This window comes from Coregonus lavaretus, assembly GCF_964263955.1.
Source record: "Coregonus lavaretus genome assembly, chromosome: 2".
In the NCBI taxonomy this organism is placed as follows: domain Eukaryota; kingdom Metazoa; phylum Chordata; class Actinopteri; order Salmoniformes; family Salmonidae; genus Coregonus; species Coregonus lavaretus.
Window position 1 is genome coordinate 75,209,095 of NC_139989.1, and position 13,795 is coordinate 75,222,889.

Consider the following 13,795-nt stretch of genomic DNA (forward strand, 5'->3'; position numbering starts at 1 on the left):
ATGATTAGATACTGAAAAAACACACCAATCTCTTTCATAATTTCTTTAAACAATAAAAGCTAATTTACCAACATTTCTGAAAATGGATATATAGCGTTTTGGGAGGGAGCCTTTTCTACTGAACAAAGGTAAGAAGAACTCATGGGTCATGGTCAGTGAGTTAAACATTATTGTCTCTAGTCATTTCTCCACTCCCATTTTCCCATTTCTTGTTGTTTTTTTCAATTTTCATAGTCCTGAAACAATATTAAACTAACACAACATTCCCTCCCTGTGTGTGTGTGTGTGTGTGTGTGTGTGTGTGTGTGTGTGTGTGTGTGCGTGTGTGTGTGCGCACTCCCTGGATGAGGAGATGTAATCTCTATCCTGATTGCCTAGTCACTTTTACCCCTACCTACATGTACATATTACCTCAACTACCTGGTACCCCTGGGCATTGACTCAGTACTGGTACTCCTTATATATAGTCTAGTTATTACCTCAACTACCTGCACATTGACTCAGTACTGGTACTCCTTGTATATAGTCTAGTTATTACCTCAACTACCTGCACATTGACTCGGTACTGGTTCTCCTTGTATATAGTCTAGTTATTTCCTCAACTACCTGCACATTGACTCGGTACTCCTTATAGCCTCACTATTGTAATTTTATTATGTTACTATTTGCTTTTTTATTTAGCAAATTTTTATTACTTTTTAACTCTGCATTGTTGGGAAAGGGCTCTTAAGTAAGCATTTCACGGTAAAGTGTACCACTGTTGTATTCGGCGCATGTGAGAAATAAAATTTGATTTCATTTGAAGCTCATGCGCAGAAATACGTCATTGGGTCTAATGGTCGTCTTGTGTTGAACTGCACATGTGCAGGCCGTCAAATCAAAGGCACTCCTTCTATATAAAGTTGTTTTTGACTAACATGAAAATGTGTCAGTTTGTTAAACTACTTAAGACAGAACATTTTCAAAATGAACAACTAAGGAAGTCATTTTTACCTCTCATTGACTTCTCAAACCCCAAACCCAGGCCTGGTCTGCTTCATATGCGTTCCCAGAATATTTTTTTTACATCAGCAGTTGTCACAAAGTGCTTATATAGAAACCCAGTCTAAAACCCCAAAGAGCAAGCAATGCAGATGTAGAAGCACGGTGGCTAGGAAAAACTCCCTAGAAAGGCAGGAACCTAGGAAGAAACCTAGAGAGGAACCAGGCTCTGAGGGGTGGCCAGTCCTCTTCTGGCTGTGCTGGGGGGAGGTTATAAGTGGATATGGCCATTAAGGCCAGATCATTCTTCAAGATTTTCAAATGTTCATAGATGACCAGCAGGGTCAAATAATAATGACTGTGGTTATAGAGGTTGCAACAGGTCAGCACCTCAGGAGTAAATGTCAGTTGGCTTTTCATAGCCGAGCATTCAGAGGTCGAGACAGCAGGTGTGGTAGGGAGAGAGAAGGAGAGGGAGAGAGAGAGAGGGTCGAAACAGCAGGTTCGGGACAAGGTCACACGTCAGGTGAACAGGTCAGAGTTCCATATCCGCAGGCAGACCAGTAGAAACTGGATCAGCAGAATGACAAGGTATCACGTCCGGTGGAGCATGTATCGATACTGATAGGATCGAAAGAAGGGGAGCGCTGCTCTCGGATCAGTTTTCTCCATTAAAATCTTTCCTTAACATTATAATTATTTCACAATACTGACCACGGATCAGCTTATAGAAAGATATTTATTCCTACGGCTGCAAATATTGAGGTAGTTTATTCTAGTGCTTACCCAATAAAAATGCACCAAATCACAGATTCGGCACATCAAATGTAAATGTAAATGTAAAAATGTAAATGTAATCATTGTGCACATGTTAGGCTACACATCATTAAATATATTGAGACAAATTACAGATAGTAGCCTACAAGTAGCAAAATAAAACTCAATTAATTGAACATTAAATGTATTTCAATATGATTGAAATAGGACTATAGCCTGCTGTTTACAATTTAATGCAGTTATCTCGGTTTTCATTTGAAGCAAATTTGTGTACGTCCCTTGTTTGCATCAATTGCAAAGACATTGGCAACTTTGTATTTGTACTCAACTTTGTTCTGAATTTATCGGCGGTCACAAAGAGACGGATAAACCATGTGATTCTATGTTTAGCGGAGATCTTCTGTGTATAAAGTCATGTGGGAGGGCAAAAAAGCATCTATGATGCTCCTAGGAAGATTCTAACAATGAACTTAGCCTTAAGATGCTTTTGGGAAACCAGTCCTGGATAAGAACATCTGCTAAATGACTAAAATGTCAAATGTAAATGTTTATATATATATTTACTGTGTTAAACCTAGTATTACTACTTATTTCTCTGAGAGTGAGGCAGATATATTATTACTGTGTAAAACCTAGCTAGATATTTAGCATTTTGCAAAAAAAACAACATTATTTGTATCTGAAATTAAACCATCAAGTGATAGATTTTAAACAAGCATTTTCTACATCAGCAGTTGTCCCAAAGTGCTTATATAGAAACCCAGTCTAAAACCCCAAACAGAAAATGCAAAAAAACAACATTTTTTCTCTCTGAAATGAAGCCATTAAGTGATCGATTTTAAACAAATACATGTCTGTGATTGAACAACCCCATACCATGATTAGATAGTGAAAAAACACATCAATCTCTTTCATAATTTCTTTAAACTATAAAACCTAATTTACCAACATTTCTTAAAATGGCGTTTTGGAATGAAACTCTTTCTCTGTTTCCCCATCTGAGCTCAGAGTAGATGAGAGACGTAATGTTTGTCTCTGTTGTGTTGAAGCCCAATCAAGCAGGAGAGACCAGCCTCCCCTGTACCCAGCTGTGTGTCCATGAAGAGTGACCGGTCTATGGGTCTTCCTATATCCTTCAGAGAGGGAGACTTTTTTAGTGAACAAAGGTAAGAAGAACTCATGGGTCATGGTCAGTGAGTTAAACAACACTGTCTCTAGTCATTTCTCCTCTCCCATTTTCCCATTTATTTTTGTTGTTTTCATAATCCATTGGCCAATCCTTTTTTCAATTTTCATAGTCCTGAAACAATATTAAACAAACACAACATTCCCTGTGTGTGTGTGTGTGTGAGTGTGTGTGTGTGTGTGTGTGTGTGTGTGTGTGTGTGTGTGTGTGTGTGTGTGTGTGTGTGTGTGTGTACTCCCTGGATGAGGAGATGTAATCTCATGTTTTGTCCACAGAAACCAACAGGAGAGATCAGAGTCAGAGATTCTCAGTGGTCAGTCTTCCCAGAGTCATCAAACAGACCTGGCCTCCATATTCATTGTATGTGGTCCTGTTATGTACATTTGTTTTTGTTTACCTCAAGTAAAGTTGATCTGTCAATCATTCATTAATGTGTTAATGAGAAAGCATTTAGTCTCTTGCTTAACTTATTTACTTGATTTATTTCAGTTGCTTGAAGAGAATATTATGACATTTGTGAAGAACGAGCTGAAGATGTTCAAGAGGATTCTTAGTCCAGAACTCCCAGAAGGCGTTGAGAGTCAGAAGCAGGATAAGGAAGTGGTGGATGCTGAAGATGAGAAGCAGGAGAGCAGTGCCAGAGAGGGGGCTCTGAAGATCACACTGCACGTCCTGAGGAAAATGAACCAGAAGGAGCTTGCTGACACACTGGAGAAAAGTAAGAGCTGTCTGCCTCATGTTGAATGCTGTTTTAGAACGTTTAAAAGCTGTAGCTAAAGTACAGCTAAAGTAGCTGTGTAACTAAATGATATTGTAGCAGCCTTCACACAACACCTAGTGACCTCATCAAGTAGCAGCAAGGATGTGTTGTGGTGATTAATTTAGACAGAGAAGAGGAGAGACAGAGAGAGAGAGAGACAGAGAGAGAGAGATGACATTAATTATACCATCAATAATACGAATAATGATATAAATCAGTCACAAAAGTGTGGAATGCATTATGAAAACATTTACAGATTTATACTGTCAGTAAAGAGAATAAATTATTATAATTTTAAATTTTATAACAGTCCTACAAACTGTAGGCATTAAAACAGATGTAATATTAATATCCTCTGTGTTATTTCTAGATTCAGATGAGCTTGCTGTGATTTGCCAACGTGAACTCAAATCTAATCTAAAGAAGAAGTTTCAATGTGTATTTGAGGGGATCGCTAAACATGGAAACCAAACACTTCTCAATAAGATCTACACAGAGCTCTACATCACAGAGGGTGGAACAGGAGAGGTCAATAATGAACATGAGCTGAGACAGATTGAGACAACAACCAGGAAACAAGCAAGACCAGAGACTGCAATCAAATGTAACGACATCTTCAAACCCTTAACTGGACAAGACAAACTTATCAGAACTGTGCTGACAAAGGGAGTCGCTGGCATTGGAAAAACAGTCTCTGTGCAGAAGTTCATTTTGGACTGGGCTGAAGGAAAAGCAAATCAGGATGTCCAATTTGTATTTTCATTCCCTTTTCGGGAGCTGAATTTGATGAAAAAGGAAAAACACACTTTGATTGAACTTCTCAATCACTTCTCAATGGAAACCAAAGAATCAAGAATCTCCAACTACGACAAGTACAAAGTTCTGTTCATCTTTGATGGTCTGGATGAGTGCCGACTGCCCCTAGACTTCCAGATGAACAAGATCTGTTGTGACGTCACAAAGTCAACCTCGGTGGATGATCTGCTGACAAATCTCATCAAGGGAAATCTGCTTCCCTCTGCTCTCCTCTGGATAACTACCCGACCTGCAGCAGCCAATAAGATCCCTTCAGGGTGTGTTGACCAGGTGACAGAGGTACGAGGGTTCAATGACCCACAGAAGGAGGAGTACTTCAGGAAGAGATTCAGTGATGAGGACCTGGCCAGCAAAATCATCTCACACATAAAGACATCAAGGAGCCTCCACATCATGTGCCACATTCCAGTCTTCTGTTGGATTTCTGCAATAGTCCTTGAGCACATGCTGAAACATAAGAGAGAAGAGATGCCCAAGACTCTGACTGAGATGTACTCACACCTTGTGGTGTTTCATACCAAACAGAAGAATGAAAAGTATCTTGGGAAAGAAGAGACAGGTCCACACTGGAATAAAGAGAGCATTCTGTCACTGGGAAAACTGGCTTTTCAACAGCTTGTGAATGGCAATCTGATTTTCTATGAAGAAGACCTGAAAGAGGCTGGCATTGATGTCAATGAAGCCTCTATGTACTCAGGATTGTGCACACAGCTCTTTAAAGAGGAATGTGGGCTGAACCAGGACAAGGTGTACTGCTTCGTGCATCTGAGCATTCAGGAGTTTCTGGCTGCTGTATATGTGTTCCTCTCATTCATCAACAACAATGAGAATCTAATGGATGAACCTCAATCAACGTCCAGCAACTTTTCTGTGAAGATCAGACACAAGCGTAAAGTTACTTTGTACAAGAGTGCTGTGGATAAAGCCTTACAAAGTGAGACAGGAAACCTGGACCTGTTCCTCCGATTCCTTCTGGGCCTCTCACTGGAGTCCAATCAGAAGCACTTACGAGGTCTACTGACAAAGACAAGAAGCAGCTCACAGAGCCATGAAGAAACAGTCAAGTACATCAAGGAGAAGATCAGGGAGGATCCCTCTCCAGAGAGGTGCATCAATCTGTTCCACTGTCTGAATGAACTGAATGACCATTCTCTAGTGGAGGAGATCCAAAGCTACCTGAGATCAGGAAGTATCTCAGAAACCTACCTGTCACCTGCACAGTGGTCAGCTCTGGTCTTTGTGTTGCTGACTTCAGAAAAGGAGCTGGATGTGTTTGACCTGAATAAATACTCCAGATCAGAGAAAGGTCTTCTGAGGCTGCTGCCAGTGGTCAAAGCCTCCAGAGCTGCTCTGTGAGTACATAAAATGACATTTAAGTACTAATCATCAGGAAGAAATATTCAGTAGAGAAATATATGTATTATTGAAAAACATATTGAATCAATGCATTGATGTTCACATTAGTATAACAATATGACCATACAATTCTAGGAGATGGAAGATGAATATATATGTTGTTTAAGAGAATAAACCAAATGCATCTGCCATTGTCCTTCTACACTACTGGTGTTAAATTAACAGTGTGTTTGTGAAATCATGATGATCTCTCTGTCAGGCTGTCAGGCTGTGGACTCACAGAGAAAAGCTGTGCTTCTCTGGTCTCAGCTCTGAAGTCAAACCCCTCACACCTGAGAGAGCTGGATCTGAGTAACAATGACCTGAAGGATTCAGGAGTGAAGCTGCTCTCTGCTGGACTGGGGAATCCCCACTGTAAACTGGAGACTCTGAGGTCAGTATTCCTGTATCACTCAATGACCACACACACACTGGACACACTCTGGACACACACACACACACACACACACACACACACACACACACACTGGACACACACACACACATAAACACACTGGACACACACACACACACACGCACACACACACACTGGACACACCCCCACTGGACACACACACTGGACACACACACACACATACTGGGCACACACACACAAAAACACAATGGACACACACACACTGGACACACACACACACACACACACACACACATACTGGACACACACACACACACTGGACACCCCCCCCACTGGACACACACACTGGACACACACACACGCACACACAACGATTAATTTAGAAACATGTTATCTATTGTTAATAATGATACATTCATTCATTTATGTACAGTACCAGTCAAAAGTTTGGACACACCTACTCATTCAAGGGCTTTTCTTTATTTTTACTATTTTCTACATTGTAAAATAATAGTGAAGACATTAAAACTATTAAATAACACATATGGAATCATGTAGTAACCAAAAAAGTGTTAAACAAATAAAATATATTTGTTATTTGAAATTCTTCAAATAGCCACCCTGTACATTGATGACAGCTTTGCACACTCTTGGCATTCTCTCAACCAGCTTCACCTGGAATGCTTTTCCAACAGTCTTGAAGGAGTTCCCACATATGCTGAGCACTTGTTGGCTGCTTTTCCTTCACTCTGCGGTCCGACTCATCCCAAACCATCTCAATTTGGTTGAGTCGGGTGATTATGGAGGCCAGGTCATCTGATGCAGCACTCCATCCCTCTCCTTCTTGGTCAAATAGCCCTTACACAGCCTGGAAGTGTGTTGGGTCATTGTCCTGTTGAAAAACAAATGATAGTCCCACTAAGCCCAAACCAGATGGGATGGCGTATCACTGCAGAATGCTGTGGTAGCCATGCTGGTTAAGTGTGCCTTGAATTCTAAATAAATTACAGACAGTGTCACCAGCAAAGCACCCCCACACCAAAACACCTCCTCCTCCATGCTTTATGGTGAGAACCACACATGCCGAGATCATCCGTTCACCCACACCGCTTCTCACAAAGACACAGCGGTTGGAACCAAAAATCTCAAATTTGGACTCCAGACCAAAGGACAAATGTCCACCTGTGTAATGTCATTGCCCGTGTTTGTTGGCCCAAGCAAGTCTCTTCTTCTTATTGGGGTCCTTTAGTAGTGATTTATTTGAGGCAATTCGACCATGAAGGCCTGATTCACACAGTCACCTCTGAACAGTTGATGTTGAGCTGTGTCTGTGACTTGAACTCTGTGATGCATTTATTTGGGCTGCAATTTCTGAGGCTGGTAACTCTAATGAACTTATTCTCTGCAGCAGAGGTAACTCAGGATCTTCCATTCCTGTGGCGGTCCTCATGAGAGCCAGTTTCATCATAGCGCTTGATGTTTTTTGCGACTGCACTTGAAGAAACTTAAATGTTCTTGAAATGTTCCTTATTGAATGACCATCATGTCTTAAAGTAATGATGGACTGTTGTTTCTCTTTGCTTATTTGAGCTGTTCTTGCCGTAATATGGACTTCTGTATAGCCCACTACCTTGTCACAGCACAACTGATTGGCTCAAACGCATTAAGAAGGAAATAAATTCCACAAATTAACTTTTAAGAAGGCACACCTGTTAATTGAAATGCATTCCAGGTGACTACCTCATGAAGCTGGTTGAGAGAATGCCAAGAGTGTGCAAAGCTGTCATCAAGGCAAAGGGTGGCTATTTGAAGAATCTACAAAATAAAATATAGAAAATTTGTTTAACACTTTTTTGGTTACTACATGATTCCATATGTGTTATTTCATAGTTTTGATGTCTTCACTATTATTCTACAATGTAAAAAATAGTTTTAAAAAAACTAAACAAAAACTTGAATGAGTAGGTGTGTTCAAACATTTGACTGGTACTGTATATATACATATATGAATAGATATGGCAGGTTTCAGGACTCTGATGTATCTGAAAATGTTGAAAAAATATATTTTCACCACCAAAGAATAGCATTGTGGTTTTAATATGATTTGACTCTTTGCAGGCTGTCAGGCTGTCTAGTCACAGAGGAAGGCTGTGCTTCTCTGGTCTCAGCTCTGAAGTCAAACCCCTCACACCTGAGAGAGCTGGATCTGAGTAACAATGACCTGAAGGATTCAGGAGTGAAGCTGCTCTCTGCTGGACTGGGGAATCCCCACTGTAAACTGGAGACTCTGAGGTCAGTATTCCTGTAGTTGGTCAACAAGTGATAACTGTTCACCAGATCCACATGTGTTTACCAGGCACACATAGTCCACACCATATGTGTTTGGACAGTGAAGCTTACAGTTTTACATTTGGTGCTATGCTCCAGCATTTTGGATTTGAGATAGAATATTTCATATTAGGCAACAGTACAGAATGTCACCTTTTATTTGATGTTAATGGTGAGAGGTTAGCATGTTTTGTTGTAGCCTCTGTAACTTTCTCATTCATAATTTTTCATGATTCATTCATGATCTTTCTCAATCATGGCAATCACAGGCTTGATTTAGTCATTGCATTCAAAGAATATGGGACCAAATACTAAACTTTTGACTACTTTAATACACTATAAGTTAATTGGTCAGAATAATTGACTTCTTGAAAAAGGGGGACTAGATACATAAAGGGCTTTTATTTTTCTAAATGGTGAAACACATATGTATAAAAATTCCCTCAAATTAAAGGTGACATTATATACTGTCACCTCATATAAAACATTTGATCTCAAATCCAAAATGCTGGAGTATAGAGCCACATTTAAAATGTTATCTTTACTGTGAAAATAGATGTGGTGTGGACTGTATACTCAATACAATCTAAATCTGATACCTCACTGTCTGTCTTTTGACTGATACTGCTTTTTAAACTGCTCTGGTCAGTCTACTCAAATATTTGTAATATACATTTTTCTCTCTACAAGCAATACTTTAATAATTTGTCATTTATAATAATGATACATTAATTTATGAATAGATATGGCAGGTTTCAGGACACTGATGTATCTTAATATGTAGAAAAAATATACTGCCACTATTTTCACCACCAAAGAATAGAAGTGTGGTTTTAATATGATTTGACTGTTTGCAGGCTGTCAGGCTGTCTAGTCACAGAGGAAGGCTGTGCTTCTCTGGTCTCAGCTCTGAAGTCAAACCCCTCACACCTGAGAGAGCTGGACCTGAGCTACAATCACCCAGGAGACTCAGGAGTCAGACTGCTCTCTGCTGGACTGGAGGATCCACACTGCAGACTGGAGAAACTCAAGTATGTAGAGGGTTTATGTCAATGTTCATATCAGACATGTTGGAGTTATCAGGCTAGTTAAGACAAACATTCTGACCACCACTTGGACTAAGTTATATAAAGACTGTGTGTGTGTGTGTGTGTGTCCAGATTGTGTGTGTGTGTGGTGTGTGTGTGTGTGGTGTGTGTGTATGTGGTGTGTGTGAGTGTGTGTGTGTGTCCAGTTAGTTTGTGTGTGTGTGTGGTGTGTGTGTCCAGTGTGTTTGTGTTTGTGTGTGTGTGTGTGTGTGTGTGTGTTTGTGTGTTTGTGTGTGTGTGTATGTGTGTATCCTGTGTGTATGTGTGCACGTGTATCAGTGTATCACTCACACACTCACACGGACACACACACACATTCACACTGGACACACACATACACACACACTGGACAAACACACACACATACCGGAAACACAAACATACTGGACACACACACACACACACACACACTCAAACTGGACACACACACACACACAATGGAGACACACACACACACTGGACACACAAACACACTGGACACACACACATACACACACACACTGGACACACACACACACACACTGGACACACACACACTGGACACACACACACACACACACACACACACTAACACTGGACACACACACAAACACAAACACTGGACACACACGCACACTGGACACATACACACACACACACACACTGGACACACACACACACTGGACACACACACACACACACACTGGAAACACACACACTGGAGACACACACACTGGACAAACACAAACACAAACATACACAAACTCACAAAGGACACATACACACACTCACACTGGACACACACACACACACGCACACACACGCTGGACACACACACACACAACTGGAGAAAAACACACACTGGACACACACACACACAACTGGAGAAACACACACACTGGAAACCCACACACACACACACACACACTGGATCACACACACACACAAACACTCACACTGGAGACACACACACACACTGGACACACACACACTGGACACACACACACACACACTGGAAACACACACACTGGAAACACACACTCTGGACAAAAACACACACACACATACACACACACACACACACACTGGTCACACACACACACACTCACACTGGACACACACACACACACACTCACAAATGGACAAACACACACACACACACACACACAGGACACACACATACTCACAAACACACACACACACTGGACACACACACACGCACACACACACACTGGACACACACACACACACTCACAAATGGACACACACACACACACACTGGACACACACATACTCACACACATACACACACTGGACACACACACACACACACACACACACACACACACACACACACACACACACACACACACACTGGAGACACACACACTCTCTCATTCATTTACATTACATTTTAGTCATTTAGCAGACGCTCTCAACCAGAGCGACTTACAGGAGCAATTAGGGTTAAGTGCCTTGCTCAAGGGCACATTAACGTCATTTAGCAGACGCTCTTAGCCAGAGCGACTCACAAATTGGTGCGTTCACCCTATAGCCAGTGGGATAACCACTTTACAATTTGGGGGGGGGGGGGGGGGGGGGGGGTTAGAAGGAATACTTTAGCCTATCCCAGGTATTCCTTAAAGAGGTGGGGTTTCAAATGTCTCCGGAAGGTGGTGAGTGACTCCGCTGTCCTGGCGTCGTGAGGGAGCTGGTTCCACCATTGGGGTGCCAGAGCAGCGAACAGTTTTGACTGGGCTGAGCGGGAGCTGTGCTTCCGCAGAGGAAGGGGAGCCAGCAGGCCAGAGGTGGATGAACGCAATGTCCTCGTTTGGGTGTAGGGACTGATCAGAGCCTGAAGGTACAGGGGTGCCGTTCCCCTCACTGCTCCAAAGGCAAGCACCATGGTCTTGTAGCGGATGCGAGCTTCAATTGGAAGCCAGTGGAGTGTGCGGAGGAGGGGGGTGACGTGAGAGAACTTGGGAAGGTTGAACACCAGACGGGCTGCGGCATTCTGGATGAGTTGTAGGGGTTTAATGGCACAGGCAGGGAGCCCAGCCAACAGCGAGTTGCAGTAGTCCAGACGGGACTCATTCACACTGGACACACACAAAATTGGGGAAAAAACACACTGGACACACACACACACATTGGAAAAAACACACTAGACACACACACACACGCTGGACACACACACACACAAACACTGGACACACACACACACAAACACACACACACACACACACACTGGAGACACACAAACACACTCACACTGGACACACACACACACACACACACACACTGGACACACACACACAGACACACACACACATACTGGACACACACACACACACGCACTGGACACACACACACACACACACACACACACACTGGACACACACACAAACTCACACACACCCACCCACCCACACACACACACAAACTGGAAAAAAAACACACTAGACACACACACACACGCTGGACACACGCACACACAGACAGGACACACATAGACACAAAAAGGAAACACACACACTCACACAGGACACACACACACACACACACACACACACTGGATCCATACACACACTGGACGGACACACACAGACACACACACACATACTGGACACACACACACACGAAATGGACACACACACACACACACACACACACACACACTGGACACACACACACACTCACACACACTCACACACCCACACACACACAATCTGGAAAAAAACAATACTAGACACACACACACACACAAGCTGGACACACACACACGCACACATACACACACAAACAAACACCCTGGACACAAACCCACACACACACACTGGACACACACACACACACACACACACACTGGACACACACACACATACACTGGACACACACACACTGGACACACACACACATACACTGGACACACACACACTGGACACACGCACACACACACTGGACACACACACACACACACTGGACACATACACAAAAAGGACACACACTGGACACACACACATACTGGAAACACGCACTCTGGACACACGATCACACGCACACTGGACACACTCACACTGGACACACACACACACACACTGGACAAATACACACACAAAAGGACACATACACAAAAAGGACACACACAGGACACAAACACTGGACACACACACACACATGCTGACTGTGTGTGTGTGTGTGTGTGTGTGTGTGTGTGTGTGTGTGTGTGTGTGTGTGTGTGTGTGTGTGTGTGTGTGTGTGTGTGTGTGTGTGTGTGTGTGTGTGTGTGTGTGTGTGTGTGTGTGTGTGTGTGTGTGTGTGTGTGTGTGAGTTCAGGTGTATCCCTCAATGACTGTCTGTTCTTCTGCTTACCGCTACAGTGTGGAACATGGTGGAGAGAACACAATGAAACCTGGACTTAGAAAATGTGAGTGTTGACTGCTGTGAAGAATATGACTAAGAATAAGTCTTAATTCAAGTGAAGTCAAAGTCAAAGACCACCATCATTACTTACTTGGTCATATTAAATATCAGCTGTAGTTCTACAGAAGCACAAATCAGGGACACCAAAGTTTACTAAGAGTTGATTTGACAATATGTGTGTCTGTGTGTGTGTTTGTTCAGGATGTGTGTGTGTGTGTGTGTGTTCAGGATGTGTGTGTGTGTGTGTGTTCAGGATGTGTGTGTGTTTGTGTGTGTGTGTTCAGGATGTGTGTGTTTGTGTGTGTGTGTGTGTGTTCGGGATGTGTGTGTGTGTTTGTGTGTGTGTGTTCAGGATGTGTGTGTGTGTGTGTGTGTGTGTGTGTGTTCAGGATGTGTGTGTTTGTGTGTGTGTTCAGGATGTGTGTGTGTGTGTGTTCAGGATGTGTGTTTGTTTGTGTGTGTGTTCAGGATGTGTGTGTTTGTGTGTGTGTGTGTGTTCAGGATGTGTGTGTGTGTGTGTGTGTTCAGGATGTGTGTGTATTTGTGTGTGTTTGTTCAGGATGTGTGTGTGTGTGTGTGTTCAGTGTGTGTGTTCAGGTTGTGTGTGTGTGTGTGTGTGTGTGTGTTCAGGATGATGATGATTTCTAATATTGTGTCTGGTTTCATCCATCAGATGTCTGTGATCT

The 13,795-nt window shown here is 42.5% G+C and overlaps 1 protein-coding gene and 1 long non-coding RNA gene across 2 annotated transcripts in view; one reads left to right on the forward strand and one right to left on the reverse strand.

Moving 5' to 3' along the window:
- Nucleotides 1–13,795, reverse strand: part of LOC311142663 — a 352,769-nt gene that overhangs the window by 154,222 nt on the left and 184,752 nt on the right. The window lies entirely within an intron of this gene.
- On the forward strand, nt 3,137–5,876 carry LOC311098641 (NLR family CARD domain-containing protein 3-like; the record flags this gene model as incomplete). Its single annotated transcript, XM_084139175.1, has 2 exons — nt 3,137–3,662; nt 4,075–5,876. Exons 1-2 carry the CDS (start codon nt 3,320–3,322, stop codon nt 5,874–5,876), a joined length of 2,145 nt encoding a protein of 714 aa, XP_083995301.1. The 5' UTR covers nt 3,137–3,319.